This window comes from Biomphalaria glabrata, chromosome 4 (genome assembly GCF_947242115.1).
Source record: "Biomphalaria glabrata chromosome 4, xgBioGlab47.1, whole genome shotgun sequence".
NCBI classification, from domain to species: Eukaryota; Metazoa; Mollusca; class Gastropoda; family Planorbidae; genus Biomphalaria; species Biomphalaria glabrata.
Genome location: NC_074714.1, coordinates 19,916,523 through 19,939,747, shown reverse-complemented (window position 1 = coordinate 19,939,747; position 23,225 = coordinate 19,916,523). Strand labels below are relative to the sequence as shown.

At 34.4% G+C, this 23,225-nt stretch overlaps 1 protein-coding gene and 1 long non-coding RNA gene across 5 annotated transcripts in view; one reads left to right on the top strand and one right to left on the bottom strand.

Annotated features, from left to right (window-relative positions):
• The window catches only part of LOC106053706 (cadherin-like and PC-esterase domain-containing protein 1), a 63,665-nt gene extending 44,635 nt beyond the window's left edge, over window positions 1-19,030 (top strand). For 3 of the 4 annotated variants that reach the window (XM_056027095.1, XM_056027096.1, XM_056027097.1), the window contains 20 exons: window positions 3,660-3,760; window positions 5,526-5,607; window positions 6,783-6,936; window positions 7,862-8,030; window positions 8,176-8,330; window positions 8,887-8,962; window positions 9,339-9,500; window positions 10,144-10,248; window positions 10,606-10,772; window positions 10,878-10,915; window positions 11,025-11,057; window positions 11,150-11,339; window positions 11,668-11,851; window positions 12,634-12,757; window positions 13,362-13,501; window positions 13,827-14,047; window positions 14,464-14,556; window positions 14,771-14,858; window positions 14,979-15,125; window positions 15,477-19,030. In XM_056027095.1, the coding sequence (XP_055883070.1) occupies window positions 3,660-3,760; window positions 5,526-5,607; window positions 6,783-6,936; window positions 7,862-8,030; window positions 8,176-8,330; window positions 8,887-8,962; window positions 9,339-9,500; window positions 10,144-10,248; window positions 10,606-10,772; window positions 10,878-10,915; window positions 11,025-11,057; window positions 11,150-11,339; window positions 11,668-11,851; window positions 12,634-12,757; window positions 13,362-13,501; window positions 13,827-14,047; window positions 14,464-14,556; window positions 14,771-14,858; window positions 14,979-15,125; window positions 15,477-15,617 (2,570 nt within the window). In that variant the 3' untranslated portion in view covers window positions 15,618-19,030. Of the gene's footprint in view, window positions 1-2,742; window positions 3,761-5,525; window positions 5,608-6,782; window positions 6,937-7,861; window positions 8,031-8,175; window positions 8,331-8,886; window positions 8,963-9,338; window positions 9,501-10,143; window positions 10,249-10,605; window positions 10,773-10,877; window positions 10,916-11,024; window positions 11,058-11,149; window positions 11,340-11,667; window positions 11,852-12,633; window positions 12,758-13,361; window positions 13,502-13,826; window positions 14,048-14,463; window positions 14,557-14,770; window positions 14,859-14,978; window positions 15,126-15,476 lie in introns of those variants that run through there. The other variant, XM_056027098.1, reaches the window with a different exon arrangement.
• Window positions 13,305-23,160, bottom strand: LOC129925862 (uncharacterized). Its single transcript, XR_008777597.1, has 4 exons — window positions 23,027-23,160; window positions 14,389-14,565; window positions 13,803-13,845; window positions 13,305-13,443 (listed from the first exon to the last, which is right to left on the bottom strand). It is a non-coding gene; the product is annotated as an uncharacterized LOC129925862 (long non-coding RNA).
• Between the last annotated feature and the right edge of the window lie 65 nt (window positions 23,161-23,225).

Sequence of the window (23,225 nt, the reverse complement as noted above, 5' to 3'; positions counted from 1 at the left end):
AAGCCGGCGCTACAATCCACTAAGCCGGCGCTACAATCCACTAAGCCGGCGCTACAATCCACTAAGCCGGCGCTACAATCCACTAAGTCGGCGCTACAGTCCACTAAGCCGGCGCTACAATCCACTAAGTCGGCGCTACAGTCCACTAAGCCGGCGCTACAATGCACTAAGCCGGCGCTACAATCCACTAAGCCGGCGCTACAATCCACTAAGCCGGCGCTACAATCCACTAAGTCGGCGCAACAGTCCACTAAGCCGGCGCTACAGTCCACTAAGCCGGCGCTACAATCCACTAAGTCGGCGCTACAATCCACTAAGCCGGCGCTACAATCCACTAAGTCGGCGCTACAGTCCACTAAGCCGGCGCTACAGTCCACTAAGCCGGCGCTACAATCCACTAAGTCGGCGCTACAATCCACTAAGCCGGCGCTACAATCCACTAAGCCGGCGCTACAATCCACTAAGCCGGCGCTACAATCCACTAAGTCGGCGCTACAATCCACTAAGCCGGCGCTACAGTCCACTAAGTCGGCGCTACAATCCACTAAGCCGGCGCTACAATCCACTAAGTCGGCGCTACGATCCTCTAAGTAGGCCCTACGATCCTCTAAGTAGGCCCTACGATCCTCTAAGTAGGCCCTACGAGCCTCTAAGTAGGCCCTACGATCCACTAAGTAAGCCCAGCGATCCAGTCCTGAAAAGTTCGAGTAGATGACTCCCAAATATCTTCCTCTTGATATTTTTGTCAAAGGCAGTAAATGTGGCCACACTTCTTGTTTAATCTAAAGGCAATAAAAAAAACATGTTCGATTAAAGATAACTCTATTCTCCCTGAACATAAGATTTGTTTCTAGCTTCTTTACCATTGTCTAAAATTGACATCTAGAATATGAAGCACTAAATACAATGTCGCTTCACAAACTGATACACATTTCTCTGCCAACCTTCTTATCTTGTCCATGACTGACACATTTCTCTTCCAACCTTCTTATCTTGTCCATGATTGACACATTTCTCTGCCAACCTTCTTATCTTGTCCATGATTGACACATTTCTCTGCCAACCTTCTTATCTTGTCCATGACTGACACATTTCTCTGCCAACCTTCTTATCTTGTCCATGATTGACACATTTCTCTGCCAACCTTCTTATCTTGTCCATGACTCACACATTTCTCTGCCAACCTTCTTATCTTGTCCATGACTGACACATTTCTCCTGCTATTCCTGCCATAGTTCTGTTGAAGTCTTTTGTGTGACAAAAACATATCCACTACAAGGCGCCTTGATTAGCAAAAACATGATTTTACGAGAATAAAGCCTATTACAAGATTACAAGATATACATTATCTATGTGTGCTTCGAAGTTTCTCACACATCAGTATCGACCCCTGTGTGACCTTTTCTGTGCTGAAATGTGTACAGACGACGTCCAAATAATGAATACATGCAGCTCAGGAATACATGCAACTCATAAATACATGCAACTCATGATACATGCAGCTCATGAATACATGCAACTCATGAATACATGCAACTCATGAATACATGCAGCTCATAAATACATGCAGCTCATGAATACATGCAGCTCATAAATACATGCAGCTCATGAATACAAGCAACTCATGAATACATGCAGCTCATGAGTACACGCAACTCATGAATACATGCAACTCATGAATACATTCAGCTCACAAGATAGATACATGCTTGGTGATGGGTGTGTGCATTCAGTACTCACAAGATAGATACATGCTTGGTGACGGGTGTGTGCCATTAGTACTCCCCAAGACAATCTAGAGTGTTGGTAGGAGGGGGGAGAAGGAGGGGGGGGCGATATTGTTTTGTATGGAGAGTCTCAAGTACAAATTTGAGAAACACTAAAAAAAATTGTTTCGTAATATAAATTATTTTTCAAAACTCGCTACTCTATTCCAGTAGTCGACAAACTCGTCACCCAGAAGAACCAAATATAACAATTTACAAAATTGAAGTTGATTTAAACACTTTTTTAAACATAATCTTTTGTTACTAGAGACATTTGTTACTAGAAACATAACTAACTTCCTGCAATTTGCTCACACTTTTGTCAGTCTTAAAATTGAATCAATTATTTTGACAACTTTTCATTCTCCCATCGAGCTGAAATGTCCCACATAAACTAAAGCTACCAGACTACGCATTTTATCAATTTTGTTAGAAAAATCTCATTAATTATTGAGTCATTCGAAATTATTAGATTTGTACAATCTCTAGCTTGGTTCCCGTATAGGGCAGATGTAAAGGTCATCTGTTTCTGTGGCTCAATTAATGAGGGTGTCATGTGGCCAGCACAATGACCAACCGCATTTACTTATCCCCAACTAATGTCAGGTACCCATTTGAGCTAGGTGGATTCAGATCACTTGGATCCCGAAATAAAAAAATCAAAGCCTTCACCAGGCTCGAGCTCGTGACCCCCATTTCGTTAGCCAAGCGCTTTACCCCTCAGCCTCCTCGAGCTTACTTTTGCAAACTATACCTTAGTTTACTTGCTCCATAGTCCAGTGTCAAAGCCTTCCTTTCCATCTCGTTCAGTTCTGTGACTAATGCGTATTGTCCGGTACTTCTGGGATACACTTTCTTTATCTTGCTTTGTTGGTTCTACTTCAAATAATGGTAAATGAAATAAAAAAAAAAGCAAAAAAAAAAAAACAACAAAACAACTTACCATACTTATATAAAGACAATATTTATTTTTAAAATTCATAGTAAGTTATATAATATAAAAAGAGCTGATTCTGCTTGATCAGGATCAAAGTAGTGAATTAGATTTGATGTTGTCGAGAGCGAAAGAAACTTCAACGAGTTGTCGCAGTTTCTTCCGAAGCAAGGACTTTACGATAAATATCGGCTAGATAATACTTTCCCCCAATTAGTTAATTAGCTATTGGTATTTTTTTTCTTGGTATCTTGAACAAGGGAAAAAATCGTACTTGACAGATGTGGTGGTATAAGTTGAATTAGTGCCCTTGATGTGCCTGAGTGAACATTTTTTCTGATGCATTTAAAAAACGACCATGTCAACATTCACCAAGATACCCCCTTCTTCCCTCCCCCTTTCACATCTGGTCCAGACAAACAAATGATAGGAACATAGTGCATTGAGAAAGCTAAAAGCTAAACAAAAACAATGGGTAAAATGGGGGGGGGGGTTGACTTGTACGTTTTCAGACCTTTCTTCAAAAATGATTATTACGTCATTGTCAAAAACAGACGACAAGGGAGGGATAACGTCGTTAAAGTTTGAGCCTCGCCCATAGTGCAGACTCACCAGACGACCAGGTCCACATCTGCTTTTATTTGGAAAGGTTTTGAGCACTTTGTTGTTAATCGTTTCAGCTTTTGTCTGTTCAGTTTCCGCACACTTTATCATTTCCCACAACATCAAACAACTTTCAGAAATCTAGACTCCGCACTGCAATTAGTCTTACGGTAAATTCTCTTACTGTTAAATTTCATTAGGTGCTAGGTGTTAGATCTACATTCAAACTGACATTCCGCTGGTTTTTAATTTCAACAGAACGTGACGTCGAGTACTGTTAAAATGATGCCTGGTCTCGCCGAGATATATTTGTAGGCCTGTTAATCAAGTGTAGTTCTTATTTTGGCTATCAACAGGTAAGGAAATGAAACCGGAGATCTGGTCAATTGTTATGTGTATGAACACACCCGAAAACACATCTGACTGCTTCGAGCCTGCGCTTGAAATATATCAAAAGGTAAACACGCAGAAATACAAGACATGTCAATAAAAAAAGGAGAAAAAAAATCTTTTCCTCAAAAACAGTATAGATTTGTTTTTATTCCCTTGTGTAGGCAAGTTTATTTTGCTAAAAACAAAAAGTATGTACTGTACTTGAAAACATTAAATCTGGCTAACAATCAGTGGCGTAGCATCCATGGTGCGAAGGGGTTCAATGAACCCTGGCAAACGTCCATTAGGTGCCCATAGCCTGTCGAGTAGCAAAAGGCGCAAAGGGGTTCATTGCACTTGGGCCCATGGCTCTTGACTAGTTGGAGCCCACGTGATAACTTACTTAAATCCTTATGTTCACGAATAAAAATTTCGACACGGCTGCTAATTATTCAATTTTCTCAAAGCTCAATCTGTTTCCTTTTTTTCTGTATTTAAAATGTGTTAATCTACACTTTTATGTGGTTGCTACATCATAATGTGTTATTTAAAGTAAGTCTGAAATAACTGTCAAAATAGTTGTGATTCTAAAACTTTTGTATCCAAGCCAATGAAGTAGATACTTTGAAATAGTGTAAAACACTCCATTTAGGACGACGGCATCCTCGGAAATCTTTATCACATTGTTTTTCTTTCTTTGTATTGTGTACACAAATTGATGTAATCATTAGAACATAAAAAAAAGAGATGAAATCAAAGGAAAAAAATAACATTAAATATTTAGCAAGGAAACCAAACACCATTGTATGTTTCATATGTATCGTTAAAGGTGAATAAGTTTGCTCTGTTACAATCAATTGCGAAACCAAATTTGGGACCAGGTTTAGATTTAGAAGGTAGAGAAATGTCCAAATTAATCGTGGAATCATTGTCTGAGCAGACGTCTGCATGCTTGGCTGAACAAATGTTCCAAGTAATGAATTGTCCCCATTTATCCTTAAATAAACTGCGAGGCTAAAGCTATGATGGTGCTTCCAATATAAGTGGGTAGAAGGGCCTACAAAGGTCTTCGGGTATTGCTCCATCAAAAGAAGCCGCTTGCGCATTTTCACTATGCTAACCACGACTTCAACTTGGTCCTAAATGTTATCTTCAGCTGTGTTCAAGACGTTGCAGATTTCTAGGACTTGCTATGTGTTTGTTTTGCTCACAGCATCTCAAGATGGGCGAGTCTTAAATTCAATACTAAGAGCATAGTTTATACTACTCAAATACTTTTGCCCACAAGTTGGTCATCAAGAAATACTGCTCTAACAACAACAAGATTCAGATAGTTTGATGTCCTAAAGCTGTTAACACAAATTACTTTGTGTTCCGCATAGGAAAAAGAACGCCTGAAAGCTTCAGCACTTAGAGGATAATTAGAATTATTCGCTAACATTGTTCAGCTTATTGTCGGGCACAAAATTGTTAGCGCAGTCAGTGTTGCATTGCAAATGTTGGAAAGCGAGCAGCAAGATCTACATAAGCAGAAAGTATTGGAATGTTTTATGGTGAATGTACCCATACATTTAGATTACTCAATCGTTCTGTTACATACACTTATCTTCTATTTGTCGGAAGAGGGCCCACCAAGATTTTCTTGAACCTAGGCCTACGGATACTTTGCTACGCCACTGCTAACAATGTGTTCTGAACTGTTCAGACTATGTTTTATTATAACAGGCTTTAATTGTTGTAAATTGAAATCAGTTTTGCATCTTTATATCTCGTGGCGGTATATTACTGTGCATGTTTACGTTGCTTAATGGGCGGGTATAGGCTCTTTTTCAAAATGTTTACTTCTGCAGGTGAATGTTATGCCAGAGTTGCTCCGCCTGCTGAGGTCTCCATTTCAACTCTGCGCATGCAAGAATCTTGAAGGAAATACAGGTAATTGACGAAAGATTTCTAGAGAATATAAAATGTTTCCGTAATCTTTTTTTTTTAAAGTGCTAGATTAATAAAGCTAGATCTATGGGTATACCGATCTATGTGCACAAGAGAAAAGCCAGGAACAAAAAAAGTTGGACCTTTTCTCCATCGTAATTTTATTAATAGTGGACATTTTTATAAAGGATAAACTTTTCTGACTTAATTCAATATACCTTAGGTCTAGATATAGGCTTTGACTATAGCAATCGCCAGTGAATGTATTGTTTTTCACATCAGGCTCATTCTTTAGCTCCTTTAGTTAAGTATTCTATAGAGGGCCATGGGTGGCAGCGCTGGCAATGGGTTAATATGAAAAAAACTACTTAATAATTAATGTTTAAAATTATGTTCCACTTATATGCATACTAGATAGATTTTTTTTTCTTTAAAAAAAAAAAGTAAAATATTTTTTTTAAAACATTGTAGTTAGTATGACTACTTACTTAACTTAGCAGTACAATTGTAAAAAAAAATATTTTTTTTACAAAGAAATCTAAAACCATTAGCATAAATGTGTTAAAAATATGGTAGGCCTACATGGTCATCTCCCTTACTAAATAGCCTCCCGTTTTTGTTACTATTAATAGTGAATAGTTGTAAAAGTGGTGTATTTTTATGGAAAAACTGCTTGCATAACTGATTTTAAAAATTAAATTTTTTACTTTCAGAAAAAAAAAAAGTAACCGTTGCATCAGAACTTTGAATGTTCTAAAATATCGAGATGTTGGATTTTAACTATCTTTTCTAGTTTACGAGATCTAAATGGGACGGATAAACAGACAGAACACACAAAACTAATAGCGCTAAAATTGATTCGTATGTTAATTTTGGCTTTGTAGATTTGTAGATTTCAATGTTTCTGAAGCTTACTTATAGTTAATTAACCCCAATTCTAATCCTAACTAGATGAGATCAACAAGAGACCTCGATTATTGACCATTTCCAGTCCCTTGGGAATTTAATAACAGATCAAGAATACATTGCTTTGAACTGTTTGTTGCACACAGATTACAAAATTGATTATTTGTGAACATTTTCTCAATGTCAAGTCTCATACATTTATCCTACTGCAGTCTTCAAGTCTAGTTCAATATGTTTTATTTATTTCCTGAATATTGTTTATGGTATTCCAGGGCAGTGGCTGAAGGGTAAGTTAGAATGTTTCTTAGAAGAAGAAATGGGTCTCACGCCATGCAACAATACCTCTGACTGGTGGCTTGTAGGCAGGCAGCATATACATGGTCAATTTATCTCATGTCCTTCAAGAGACTCACAAGTGCATAATGTGTAGGTATCATAACATTGATATAATGTGTAGATATCATCACAATGACACAATGTGTAGATATAACATTGGCATAATGTGTAGATATCATAACATTGACATAATGTATAGATATCATAACATTGACATAATGTGTAGATATCATCACAATGACATAATTTGTAGATATCATAACATTGACATAATGTGTAGATATCATAACATTGACATAATGTGTAGATATCATATCATAAAATATTGATGTAATGTGTAATTAGCATAACATTGACATTAGGGGAAAATATCATAACATAACAGCTGACATAATGTGCGGGTATAAAATGGATATAATGTGTAGGTATAATGTGTAGGTACTACTACATTGACACAATGTGTAGGTATATTACTTTAGTTAACTCATTAAATTTAGAGATCATTGAGGATAGAAGACTAAAAAGTTTAGTAGCAACTAGACATAAAACTCTGTATACCATTATCCTCAAAAACAAAACAAAATAAAATACTCAGACACAAAGATAAAGGCACATTTCCTGTTCCATAAGCTAGGACAAATTTGTACAAATAATCCTTCTTCCCTAGTGCTGTAAGAGCATGGGATGGGATATCTGAATCAGACAGGAAAACCATGCATGTTTTGTATGGTTGGTTGTGTTCAAACATTAGATTTGTGATTCAAGTTATATATATAGGGGAAAGTAAAGCCAGTTGGTCATTGTGCTGGCCACATGACATCGTTGTTGGCCAAAGAAACAGATGACCTTTACATCTTCTGTCACAAAGACTGCAAGATCTGAAAGAGGTACCTGTCTTACAAAAATACAAGAGACAAGGACTTCATATACTTCAAACTTGTAAAGATTAACTTATTTTTAATTTAATTAAAATTTCATGGTTCCATGTTTCCTTTTGCTTTCATTATAACTTAAGATCTGATGAGGCAGTCTGGATCAAACTACCATATGACAGATTGAAAATAAATGGCTTCTCTTTCATTTGGCAAGTTGAAGTGCTAGTCACCTCTTTGTCTCCGCTAAGAATATACATGCATCCCAATGGAATATTGTGGGAAAATATAGAAAATATTTTTGATAGAAAGGTAAATTAACTTTTTGGCTTGATTTCTTCATCAGCACTTTAAAAAACTTTCATAGTTTCAATTTTTATGAAATATTATTTTTATATACAATCTATTTTTAAAAGATTGATATCAAACGTGATGCCATTGAAAATTTCATTTTCAGCATCAAAAAACGTTATCAATTTTGGACTTGAGACAACTTTTTACTGAACTGACCAATGAAAAAGTTTCAAATTATGCCATGGGAAACTTAGATTCTGCAATTTTGGATGCATTTAATTCATTATCAGAAATAGAAAATTACAAAAGCCATGAAAGGTAATTGAAAACATTGCAATACATAACAGTGTATCATAATCACTGTGACCAATAATAACTATTTGGGAAATAACAAAAGGGAAACAACTTAGAAAAATGAATTGTGATTTTTCGTTAAAGTAGAAACAATGTACTTTGTCACTTAAAACAATTTAAATGAGCTAAAATTCTTCCCCCCGAATTCCCATAGACCTACAACAGGGGCTTGTAACTGAATTGTACAATTTAGCTAACCCTTAGAGAGGCATAATGCTTTCTGTTTTGTATTTACCATTTGCATTGTGATCTCTAGAGGGCCTAAGGAAAGCACAGAAACCTCCAATACTTTTCTTTCTTTAACATTTCTTTTTTTTTTACATTTCTAAATAAAAATATTTTAAACATTTTTTTAAAAATTATGATTACTAACCTATTAAGTAAGAAAAAACTCACTGGGTTATTAAGATATACTCAAAATTTAGAATTTAATTTCTAAAGTATTTTTTTATTATACATTTTTAACTTATTGTCAAGTCTTTCAGATAAACTAATTCTTAACAAAAATGTTTTATTTCAGATCTTGTTTGAGGTGTTTTCAAGTTTTCAATGTTTTTGTCATTTTTAATTCCACATTTGACTCATTCATTTTACAGGTTGGTTCATGTTTTTAACATTAGTTTTTATTTATTTATTTATTGTATCATCTTATAAATGACAAATCATGTTCTGTGCTAATTCATCTGTTACAATTCATGCACATCACTTCCCTAGCCAATGCAGGTAACCTGCCCTACGGCATCAAGGAAGGAGGAGAATTTTTACAATATTGTCCTAGCCTTTATCTTTATGTCTTTCTCAATATTTCACTAGTTTGTGCTTGTGCATTTACAAGTTAGAGTTCAGAGTCTCATGCTTTTTAAATGTTTACTACTATGCATGTCTAGTAAAAAAAATAATTATATTGTATAGTAGTAGTTTGTTTCAATGGTTAACAGCCTATATATTTATAATATATTTTTTTAATCTCAGATTAAGCCTTACAGCTATACTGGTGATCTAATTACACTGAATGATTACCTTATGGAACAAAGCATTCTAGAAGACTTACCTGCCATGTTGGTCACTAGAGAACCAACTGCAAGACAGGTAGCCACTGTTCTTAGCATTCTCAATATACGTTACATAAGACAGGTGAGTTGTGCTTAAATTGTATACTAGGGATTTTCTTACCTACTTTAGTTACCCTTCTGTGTAGAAACTCGTATCTACCTGAAGCCAATGTGACAAAACATCCTATTTATATTTTGCTGGCAAACTTGTAGTGTACAACACATGAAAGTTGTTAAAAAAAAGCATTAAATACTTATTTGTCTCAATTTTTTAAACCAATTTCAGTTCTTCCTATCTTGGAATAGTTGATATAATAAAAACATTTCATTATAGTTTTTTTTGTTTGTTTATGTATTGTCAAAGTCTTTTCATTCTCTGTTATTATAATTTATTAATGACTCTTCAAAAGAAAGAGTCATCCACTCTTAATAAAATCTTCTGCTGGAATATCTTCCTCTAACAACTATACAGTTTGCACAACATTTAAGATCTTTTGTCATCTATTTTTAATTAGTTGAAATAGCTTTGACCTCTGAATGATTTTAACTTTACCTACCCTACACTAGAAATAGCCAAAATTTTCTACTGAGAACTTAAGATCACTTATTTTATATATAATGTATATATACATATATAGGTACGGGTACATTTCTTTTCATGACAGCAACAGCGCAGTTACAATATAGCAGTCAGGTTTTACATTTACCATACACATTTTTTTCAGGGACAGCTTTGTAATCAAGATGAGTCTCTATGTTTGCAAAGAGAAGACTTAATATTTCTTTTAGATACCAGAAAAGAACAAAGAACTGTGAAATCCTGGATCAGGGTTAGTAGATATTGTGTGAAACTCTATCTCTATGGCTGTCTGGTTGTTTTGTATGCATGCTGAACTGTTCTTTGATGATCCCAGTTTTGAGCCCTGCAAGCCGTGATCCTCTGTTATCCTGCAGAAGGTTTGAGCTAGGTTGTAATTATCTTCACAATGGATAGAGATAACTGCAAAATCTTGTATTTTTTTATAATTATTAACCATTGTGGCTAATTTGAGTAGAATTTTTGCATGATCATCATTTTTAAAGTAATTAAGTAATTAGTCCAATAATATGTAATAAAATTTTAAGACAAATTTACAAAATAATTTTGGGGAAAAAAAGTTTAAAATATTTTTGTAAACTCATTACAGCTCTCTCCCTCATCTTACAGTAGCAAGGAACAAGGAACAGGAAATGTTGATTCTGTGAATATCTCATTGGAAGCATTGGTTTTGTTTATGGAACAATATTTTGTGGGAAACAAAGATACATCAGAACAGTTTAAGACTACAATAGATCCAATCATAAATATCTTAGGGTATGTTTTTATATTAATATTATTAAAATATGTTTTATATTTGGCCCAAACTTGTTCATCTTTGAATTTAAAAAAATGATAATTTTTTGTTTTCTATTTGTACAGAAATGATAGCATTAATGAATTAGCAACTGTAGAATCAGGTAAGCTTTTCTGTTGTATCTTTAATAGAATGAGTTTGAACAATAGGTTGTTGGAATGATATAAATAATTATAATTTTTGCAATGAGAATTTTTGTTTTTTAATTTCAGGTTTTCAATTTTATAAAATCTTTTGCGATAGTGGTAAGTTGATTAAATAATAAATTCACTTTAAAAAAATACACAGGTAGATAAATTAGAATCGCATGTAATTTTTTTTGTTTACATTTTTACAGATGAAGCAAGTCAGCCCTACCTCAATGCCATATACACTCATCCTCATATTCAGCTGTATCCAGAGTTCTCTCCCTTGACCACAGATTACATGGCCTTTGTTGATTACTCCATAACATTGGTTGAGATAGTTGGCATTCCCAAGAACTGTTTGAGCACAGTCAGACTTGAGGATAGAGAGGAAGGCAATGTGTAGGTGTGAATGTGGCTCTCTTTAGGGTTTCATAGAAAAAATATCATCCAATATCAATTCAGAATTAAAAACATGGTTTTAAATTGTTTGCCCATTTTGTTAGTCAGTAGAATACACCTATTTCTATTACCTTGTTAATGAAAGATGCCATTTGTTCATTGAAGTCAGGTACTGTCTAGATCTGGTCTTAAAATCTTCTCAAATTCAGAACTGCTGTTCTTCACAAGGATAAAACTCTTAAATCCTTTATCTCACTAATCAAGGGCTCATCACTTTGCTTTTACTTTTCTTGTTCATTACCATCAATAATAAAATTTTTCTTTGCAGATTTAATAACTTCAGTATTGGTATTGGACAAAACACTGCCCACCTTCTAGTCATGGGAACTACATCAATGGGAGAGCTCTATACTCTCAATACTTACAGAATTACTCTACACAGGCCAGTAGCAGGACATGATATGGGAAAGTTTGACAACAGCATTGATCACCAAGTTTGCTCCATCAAACAGGCAAGTCACTTTGTTTGTATTATTCTTTAAGAAGAAAAGACTTAAATGATTTATCACAGTGATGCCCAACCTTTTTTGACTTGGGGCCATATATTCTTATACATGTGTCACCAAATCAGGGTAAAAGGTCAAGTCCAATGGAACAGATTCTTTCTGACTTCATTATGCACTGGACAGAAGTTGAGGCCCTATAGCAATGCATCACAGGTCCAATATGGCCAGAGGGCCTTAGTTTAGACAACACTGATTTAGCTGATTAAACTGACACACTATGTACCATCATAATTCTTGGTTTTACATTAGTTGTTTCTCAGATATATCTCAGCTATATACAATGCTGCAATTTGCTTAATCTTCAGGATTTTTTAACATGACTAAAGTTGATCATACTCTTATTATAATTTTTTTTTAAAGTTCTCTAGCCTCATGGAAATAAGCTGAAACATAAAATACAAATGTGAGGCTAAGTGCTGAGTGGGTCATGTGACTGTTAACCTCTGGGTGACAAAAGTGTGGGCTGGTGAAACACTACTGATCAAAAAGATCCTTTTTCAGAAATCTCTATGGTCTAGTGTTTAGTTTCCTTAGTACTGGATTTCTGCTAGGTAGATTGTCAAATAAGAAGGTTCTTGGTATGTTCATTTGTCAGGACTGTTCATTATTTCACTATATTTAATTCAACATTTTTTCTCATTAAATATTTGGTCCCTAGGGCTGCCTTAATATATGTAATATGTCACCTCATGGCAGTGAGTTAAATTTAGTCTTGATATTGTATCCAGGATTGCACACTTCCTATGAGTGAAAGTGAACCATGTGGATTGCAAACAACACATTTTAGTAGCTGGACAAAGTTTGTACAACATGAAACTTCACTGGGTCAGTGTGGATCTGATAGTACTTCAGGTAAGTATAAATCAGTGAAATGTAGGGCTGACACTTTATAAGATGCATATTATGTCATCTTTTTGACTGTCCCACAATTTCATATTGAGAAGAAAAAAAAAATATTCTGTATAAGTTTTTATTTTATTAAATAATTTTAAGTTTCATGGCTACTGTGTACCTCTGAGAAGTTGGGGTCTCTGGTCATTTAAATTTTATAAAACTAAAAAAAAACTAAGCATTTTGTTTAAACAAAAAAAGTTTATGTTTTTAAAGTTCATATATTTACAAAAATAAAACAGCACAAAAAGAAAATGTTTAATTTGATAAAGTAAGTAGGCCCCTACATCATTTTAAAATGACATGCCAAAACATTGTGTGCCAAAAAGTCTGTCCCCTAACTACAAACTTGGATGTACTGTTACATGCATTCTTCAACAGCTTTGTAATAAATGAGAACATTTTAAGTGTTTTCAATCAACTTAAAATGACTTTTAACATTACAAGTTACTATTTGTTGCACAAGATACATTAGATATATTATACATTATTAGGAAATATTAATTTTTTAATGTAGTCTTTAAAAATACAGCTTTTTTTACACCTGTCTTTCTGTGTTCACTAGCTGGTCACTGGATGGTTCCTTGCAATACATGCAGAGACAGCAACACTTGCTATTGGAAAAATGCCACTTGGCATCAGACTGACTGTAGAGAAAAATATTTGCTTAGACCTGAACTTGAGAAATGTCTCCATCAAAAAAAGGTATGTAAAAACAAAAGGAATTAACATTTTTGTGAGTTTATATTTTATAGCAATAAATTCTATTAATATTTATATCACAATATTTTTCTTTATTTGTATGGAGAGATTTGTGTTCATATTTATAAATGTCCTAGTTAGTATTACTCTACAAGTATACATGAGCAAGTGCTAATTAATTTTCATACTTCGAGAGTGAATGTTTTACATTGAAAAATGTGACAGTGCCAATATTGTATTAACTCTAACAAACAATAGGCCTAAAAACTTTTTACTTTAGTCTACTTATTTTATTTCTACTCACTTTACTTTCTGATCACCTGGCCAGGTTTTATTCATTGGTGACTCTACAAACAGAGGAATATTACATTACATTGTACATAGACTCAATGGCTCTCTAGTCAAGTGGGACAAGACTCACAACATAAGTCTGTACACTGGTCTAAATAATGGACACACTATATTTGGATTTGCTTACTACCCTCAATTCTGGCTGTCCTCCAAAGAGCAGCCACACTTAGACAAAGCATTATTCCAACTGTTTAAAAGGTATAATTACATTCATAGAAAAGATGATTTAATATCAAACTTTTATGCTACAAATATTCCTATTAGATATTAGGCTTTACAAATCCAATGTTTTCATTTGTTGTTCATTTCTTTCTTGATGTGTTTTGTATATTTACTAGAGTAGCCTCAATAATGATAGATGTAAAAAGAACAAAATAGATAAGAGGCATTAGTTTGGTAGGAAAGTTAATAATGGGTGGAGGAGTAGAGAATGATATCAACTCTCATTAAAATAGTTTAGGAGCAAATCATTGTGCTTTTGTTGTACTATCATATTAACCATAAAAGATTTCATTAAAGAAATGATTTGAATAACATACCAGTCAATTTTAAAAGTGTATGTGATAGATTATGAAATGCTGCAATTTGTTGTTCTATTTGCAATCTTCCCTTAGAACACTTTCAACATTTGATCCTGTGATAGTACTTGGTGGTGTGCATTGGCTTGTCCGACGCCATCTTGATATTCTTGCAGATTTTTTGTCAAGGTGAGTAAACTAAAAATAAAATTGCTTAAAAACTTTTTTGTTATGTCTTAACAACCAATTTAGTCATCAAATAAGTTTATGCCAGTAATTCAACAAACAAAAAAAATTTATGTGCTTGAGAAGCTAGCTAGACATTATGGATTTTATATTGGTCTACAATCTACAATTTTAACATTAATGCTTTGCATTTCCAAATTTTCTTTCTAATATAAAGCATGGGACTAACAAACACTAAGGTAATAATAAAAGGTCTTGGAGCTGGATTTCATCAACCAGTCAGAGGAATTCGGCAGCGTTCACTGGTAAATTGTTTTTGAGTGTTCAAAACAAAATAATAATATATTTTGTATGCATGTTACAGTTCCTGACATTAAGAGCAATAAAAGATACTTGCTAAAAATTTTTTTCCCCTTGTGTTACAGGAAGATCATCGTCGACTGTATGTTCACAATCAGGCAGTTTTGTCATATGCCAAAAGTAAGGGTTTTTCTGTTGTTGACACATTCGGAATGACAATGGCCAGATACCAAGAATTTTTGCCAGGAAAATGTGCCTGCCACTTCCATAAAGTATGTTAATATTACTTGTGTACCAAATGATAATTAATTTATTTGACTACAAAAAAAAATGAGATTGGAAATATGGATGTAGTGAACAAAATTTATACAGATTTACCAGCTTAAAAAATGTACACATTAGGTCTTTACTTCTAAATATTTCACATGCTCTGCATATAATGTATTGTTTTTTCTGTTTTTAATTCTACATTGATAAGTGTTTTGATTTCTTTATTATAGTATTATTTATTATAGTATGGGCTTTAAATCACTAGTAAATTATGCATGAGATTTTAAAAATCCAATAATCCAAAAACTATTAGATAATTTATGACTATATATAATCTTGTATTATCCAAACAGGTTGTTCCAGCTGAGCAATCAATTGTCCAGAAATTGTTTTCCCAAGGAAGTCAAGATCCTCAAACTACGTATACAGTTGAAGGGGAGATAAATGCTCTTTATTCTGAGATGATTATAAACAGAATATGCTTCCTTAGCTAAGTATTATCAGACCCTTGATTGCATTGTTACCCTTTTGTTGTTTTCCAAGTGCAATATTATTCAACTTACTCAATGTGATACTTAATGTTCTACAATCTATTTATAGATCATTTAAAAATGAGCATTTCTTTTTTTCAACTCACAACTTCTCAAAGTAAATGACCATATTTTTTGTTCCATAAGATCCACCACAACATAAGGTACACCATTGGTTTCAAGGAGGAAAAGTAAAAATTAAAACAAAATGGTGGGCTACAAAATTTACTTATATATGATGGTGGCCAACAGCACCTCTTGCCTTTTCCATGTTCAATATTATATTTAAATGCTCAGATTAAAAAGCCTTCTATATAAGTTTACTGGCCATTTCTGTTTGTGTTGGTAGTAGGAGACTGATATTTATTATGCAAGAAGTGACAGTATTAGTGTACATTGACAAACTTTAAAGGAATGATCTACTAGCTCTCAGCTATACACTTTCTTTCCTAGACATAAAACATGCATACAAACTGATTGATGCAGGTGATGTGATGTCACCTATTGTTAACTTGAGTATTTGGCTGCCTGGTCATGCAGTGTGTGCACTGTCCTATTGTTTGGATTTATCTATGGTCCCAGGTTCTAACCCTGCCTGCTCCCATCCCCTGTTGTCTTGCAGAAGATTTGGACTAGGAAGTAAATTATCTTCAACTCTGAAGGAACATCCAAAAGATGTAAAACATTTTACATTTACAAACATTTAGAGGTAGAAACAAAATTCTTCTGGTGCAAAAAATATGGTTAGTGGGTACTGAGAAATGTATGAAATGTTAGAAAAAACTCAATGACAATAAACAGATGATGGCAAAGGTTTGTATTTCATGTCATGTTTTACAATGTATATAAGCTGTGTTCTGGTACATATTGGATTGTTTATGACTAAGAAGTGCAATTATTGTAACACAAATTGAAGGGTGGTAAGAAGATTGTTTCACTTCGAATATATTGTAATTTTTTATTTATTAAAGGGACCAATTTATAAACGCACTCTGTTCATTTCCTAATTTTAATGTTTTAAATAGTAATTTTTAAATCATTCATTTTGTGTCAAAATTAGAAATTTGTCAAGATTTTATGAAAATAAAGTTATAAAATTTTTTAATTAAAAATTTCACTTGTTCATTATAATTCACTATTTTATCATTTTTGAAATATCTTGTTACTATACATTGTGTAACTACAATTTTTTTTATTGCAACGCTCTGTTTACTATAACCTATATAGCAGTTTGTTACCATACATTATGTCTATCTATAACATTTTATCATAAATCTACCTGTTTACCCTACAGTATTATAGTATTTCTGCTCTAGTCATCATATAAAGAGTTTATGTTCTTATTTAAAATTTAAATGTAGTTGTAGCGCTGGATGTCTTCAATAGTACAAAGACTTTTTGTTTTACTTAAATCCAAGATACAACCTGCAACCTGAGATACAACCTATGTATTAAATGAGGTTTTTCCTCACCACCTACCTCCCAGCTGTTATATTCTCTCCTTACAGCTGATGGCATCCAAAGCAAAGGACCATTGAGGGTTGGTATTGGTAGCATTGAAAAAATGTATAGGAGTTATGTCTACTTTGTGCTGCAAAATACACAAGGATATCCAGCAGCAATAGTTACATACAAATTATCCTAGGGCTGATTGTTAAAACAGGGAGTATGTTCATTTTCTACAATATAATTGTTTATTATAAACTGCTTTTCTATTCATTTGTTGTCACTCTTGTTATCAAAATATAATTTATAGGCAAGTTGTTCAAGATAGTTAAATGTAATTGAGATATGAATGCAATGACAAGAGATGTTTGTTAAAAATGCTTCCTATGAAATGTATGTATAATCCAAGGTGCACAGTCTTTAAATCCTAGTCATCTAAAATGAACAAAAGAACTCCACGAGCCTCAAATACATTTTCTATAGTCTAACATTATTGCACTCAGTTTTTGCCATTTGGTCCATTATAAGAAATTCAGAATTTTTGTGAGGTTTTTTTATACATAGAATATATTGTTTTTCACTTTTTGTTGGTGACAAATATTTCTGATAAAACACTCATTTTCAAATGAATATTCTGTTTGATCAGAAAGTAAATTTCACATATCAAAATGAACTTGAATGTTGAACTATTTTTAGTTTCATTATTCCTCAGAGCAATCAATTGCTGAGTGAATAATGTTTTTCTGAATCAAACTCTATATGGTAAGCTCTAGTTTGTGTTCTCAAGGTCAAGTCTTTCTAGTCTTCCAGTCCTTTATAATGATCATTTCTTCCAATTACATATCTTTGTTTTTAATTCTTGGAAGCACAGATTTGATCTTGTTTTTATGAGATGTTGCATTAGCTGAAACTTAATTACCACATTGTAGTATTAATTAAATAGCTGTATTATAAACATTTTATTGTATGTAGAATTAATACTATCACATGCATATTTCAGTTTAAAAGCAAAATTTATCAACAATTCAAATGGTTCTGACTAGGGATGGATTAATGTATAGCATCTGTGAATGCTATATTACAATTAGTGTGCCTTGGAGAGAGAGAGCTTTAATTCTATTTGATATTTTCAACTAGTAATTATTTCCTACAGTATTCTGCTTAACCATCTTGTCTAAAAGCTTTTGGCCTAGGCTCTTAGTTTATGTTACTCTCATTCTGAAATTCTAAAAAAAATTATATTTACAGGTTAAACATTTAAAAATAAGTATTTTTATTGTTCATCTGCACATAGAAATTATTTGCCTTAGTGCTTGTTAAGGCTTTATTTTTTTGACATCAAGGAACAAATGTTGACAAATTAGCTTACATGGTTTAGCTAGCAAGCTTATTGTCAGACAAGGTTCATTTAATATATAATTATAGGTAGGGCCTTTAAAGTTGATCTGAACAACAAATTGTAGATTGGCTACTATAAAAACTATTTATTGAACTCCTAATCGACGATACCGTCGTTGATTTTACTTCAGTACATTAAATTATATATTTAATTTTTTTAAACTTGACTTTGTGTTATATAAAAAGAGCATGCATTCCCCCCCCCCTTAATTCTATACTAAATACATTTTCTGATAACAAACAACAAAGCTATTGAGGCCAACCATAACATGGTAGTGAAATAGTTATGAGCAATAAAGACTTCGAAACGTGGAAATATAATTACGGAGGGAAAGAGTTAAAGGCGAATATAAAAAAACACCTTAGTACATAAGAGCCAAGTATTTTTTAAAATGCTTTATTAACTTAGGAATCGGCTTACTTTGACAGTTCTGTGTTTTGTTGAAATATTGTTAATGCTTTAAATGATCCTATTAAAAAGAACAAGATATAAAATATATGGAATTTTTTATGTAATAAATTATTATACTATTTACATTTGTTCACTTTTTTTTTGGCTTGGATCCTAATGTTTCTGTGTGTGTTCTTTGACATTGTATTACAGACAAAATGTGTAATTGTGTGCGTGAGTAAATGCGTTTTATAAATGGCTGGCTGGTCGTGCGGTTTGCGAGCTGGACTTTCGTTTAGATTTGTTGATGGTACCGGGTTCAAACCCTGCCCTCTCCCATCCCCCGTCACGGTATTTAATTTCATAAAAGTTTAATATTTTCGGATCTAAACAGTATCCCAGGACATCCCCAAACACTTCAAACCCCTAGATAAACCATTTCCCTTTTCATTGGGCTATCAACTTGTACATGGTGTACCTTTTAAAAACTCATTAAATGTTCAGTAATTTTATTTAAGAGTCATACAGCACTGCTATGTCGCATTACAGTAGGCCCAATAAAAGAAATGTTACGTATACATTAAATACAGGGGCGGACTGGGAGTCTAAACCGGCCCTGGCATTTCTGTACATTCCGGCCCACAAGTTGTATGCCACATGATGGGCGTCCAATCCTACCTGACCTCAAAATCAAAGTTTACATTTTAATAATGTATCGAAAGTAGTTGGTATATGAATAATGTATTAGATGATTTTGAAACTATCTGATAAGCGCTCTTACTAAATGAATAAAAGTATAACACTTGGAATGGGGAATCTCTTAATGTGAAAAGTTCTTGCTACCATATACATTAACATTCACATTCAAAACATCTGAAGATACCCCATTAACGAACATATTGTTTAGGATTCACTTTCACTCCTCGCCATCTTCAGGCCTATGAACTTCAATTTACAAATACAACTCTTCATTCTCCATTATTTTAACTGTCCATCCCACAAGGTCATGGGGGCGCCATGGCTGAGTGGTTAAGCGTTTCCGAACCTGGGGTCCTGGGTTCGAATCTCGGTGAAGACTAGGTGTTATGAACATAATGATAACAGAGTCGAAAACCATGTCTGGCTTGAATACACTGACTGACTACACAACACACATTTCATGAACACATTCTTACGGACAAGTTACAAGCACATGTAAACATAAGAACGACAACCGATACAGCATATAATACTCATAACACTAGGATTTTGAATTTCGGGATTTTTAGGGCTCCCCTGGGTCCACCCAACTTTAACGGGTACCTGACTTTAGTTGAGAAAGTAAAGGCTGTTGGTCATCGTGCTGTATAGATCGCAAGGTCCGAAAGAGAACTTTACTCTCATAAACTGGTTTCTCAATAACTTGGAAACCTTATAGCTGGCTACACACATACACAACAGAACATATCCACTTTGTTTTTAATATCCTAACGTTCAGTAAAACAAATGCTGTCCAGATAATCTCATGTTCTAGCAAAGCCTCTTTGTATTTCGACTTAAGTCAATAACTTTGTCGTCTTGGCATTAGTGTTTCTTATGGCGTTAAACCTGTTCATTCGTAAATGCTGTCATTATCAAGGTGGTGAATGACACCAATCTATATTAAAGCTAAATAGAAGCTAGACGTAGATCTAGATTTAAATGTATTAAACAATTTGAACAAAATTCACATCTATAAATTATTAAGATATAGCTTACGAAACTTATCTTCTTACTGCTTAGGGGTCGCATATTTATTTATTATGTAAACATTAAGAAGTGAATCTGATGCGAAAAGCATAGTAGGCCTACACAATTACCCAGTAGTAAAGTAAGTAAAGTTCCCCTTTCAGATTTTGTAGTCTATATGGCAGATGATGTAAAGGTCATCTGTTTCTGTGACCTACGGTTTACGAGGGTGAAATGTGGTCAGCACAACGACCAAACCGCTTTTCCCCAACTAATGTCAACTATCCCATTAGAGCTGGGTGGACTCAACGGAGCTCAAAGATCCTGAAATTTAAAAAAAAAAAGGTTTTAGGTGATCAGTTAACGTTACTCTACTACCGGCCCACTTGGGTACCGGGCTATTGCCCGAATGCTCATATAGCCAGTCCGCCCCTGATTAAATATAGGCTACTGTGACTTTAGTCTGCAATGGAAAAAAAAAGGTTGAGGGTGTATGAGAAGGATTCCTTATTTGGTACTGTAACCGAGCCTGTATTGAACCAGCTGATGTGCTTGTACAGATATTTCGGCCAATCAGCTTCCAGGAAGTTTGGCGATGACGTATTAAGTTTTTTTTCCCCAATAGGGATAGACATTGTGAGGCCGTATCACCGTGTTTAAAAAAACAACAACAAACGCGGGAGTATATTTTTAAAATTAATTTAGTGAAAACTCGCAAAAGTCGGGTCTGTGAAAGTGTATGGACCACTGTAGCTCTTATAGCACACTTTGTTCATATACAACGTCTCATTGGCTTTAGCTTACAGAACGTCTCATTGGCTTTAGCTTACAGAACGTCTCATTGGCTTTAGCTTACAGAACGTCTCATTGGCTTTAACTTACAGAACGTCTCATTGGCTTTAACTTACAGAACGTCTCATTTTCTTTAACTTACAGAACGTCTCATTGGCTTTAGCTTACAGAACGTCTCATTGGCTTTAGCTTACAGAACGTCTCATTGGCTTTAACTTACAGAACGTCTCATTGGCTTTAGCTTACAGAACGTCTCATTGGCTTTAGCTTACAGAACGTTTCATTGGCTTTAGCTTACAGAACGTCTCATTGGCTTTAGCTTACAGAACGTCTCATTGGCTTTAACTTACAGAACGTCTCATTGGCTTTAGCTTACAGAACGTCTCATTGGCTTTAGCTTACAGAACGTTTCATTGGCTTTAGCTTACAGAACGTCTCATTGGCTTTAGCTTACAGAACGTCTCATTGGCTTTAACTTACAGAACGTCTCATTTTCTTTAACTTACAGAACGTCTCATTGGCTTTAACTTACAGAACGTCTCATTGGCTTTAACTTACAGAACGTCTCATTGGCTTTAGCTTACAGAACGTCTCATTTTCTTTAACTTACAGAACGTCTCATTGGCTTTAGCTTACAGAACGTCTCATTGGCTTTAACTTACAGAACGTCTCATTGGCTTTAACTTACAGAACGTCTCATTGGCTTTAACTTACATAGGGAGAGACGAGACATAATATTAGTAGTGCTTGAGTGTTTTCCTTTTTATTTGCTTTTGTTAATGGATAACAATTACAATACAGTATACAATGTACTTAAGCGGCCAATAGTAGGCCTACAGTACCTACGTCATGTTCTATGTTTTGTAGCAAAAATAAGGCCCACAGCTTATATGCGGACATACTGTATTGTTATTGGTAGAGACGGCTTGGCCCTTTATCGAAATGTGGTACGGTATATATAGTCTACCCTTACGACTAAGGGCCCCACACATGACTCTCATCCAGAGCCCCGCACACTGCTAAGGCCGGCCCTGACATGTGTCAATCATGGAACCTAAATGGAACAGGCTCAATTTTTGGGGGACCACTATTGCTTTCAACAGCTTAGACGTTATTACAATGCATAACGATGTACATACAATTCACACATAATGTAGGCCCACAAACACACACACACACACTGTAGGCCTACACATACAATGTAGGCCTATACACACACACACAATGTAGGCCTACACACACAATGTAGGTCTACACACACACACACTGTAGGCCTACACACACACACACACTGTAGGCCTACACACACAATAATTTAAATAATGGCTGGCTTCCCAAAACGTTTCACAAGATAGATCATCTTTCTCTGCGATCCATCTGAAAGTTTATACCTGTCCTATAGGCCGCTTCTCTGTCTCAAAAAGCCGGTACGCAGCACGATTTTTGTAAAAGTTCACGATTGTCACTGCTACATCAATTTTTTTCTAACCACCTCGCGTCATCCAAATGGTAGCCTATATTGTAGGCCTATTTTGTACATATAATTAAAATTGCATTGCAAGCATAAGCTTACCTTCGGTCTATACATAGAATTTTTTTTGTAAAAAAAGAGAACATCTTTATTTTTTAAAAATCTTACCAATATATCCACAAAGTTTGACCGACTCGACATGTTATGAAAATATTTAGGTTAGAAATGGCTATAAATTATTGTTTATTTTTAGTCACACACACACACACCACCATCTCCTTTCGCCCTTTTTGATGTTGACATTTTTAACGCCCCCCCTCCACAACACATCGTTCCCAAATCAATGTCACCATCGCGTCTGCTACCG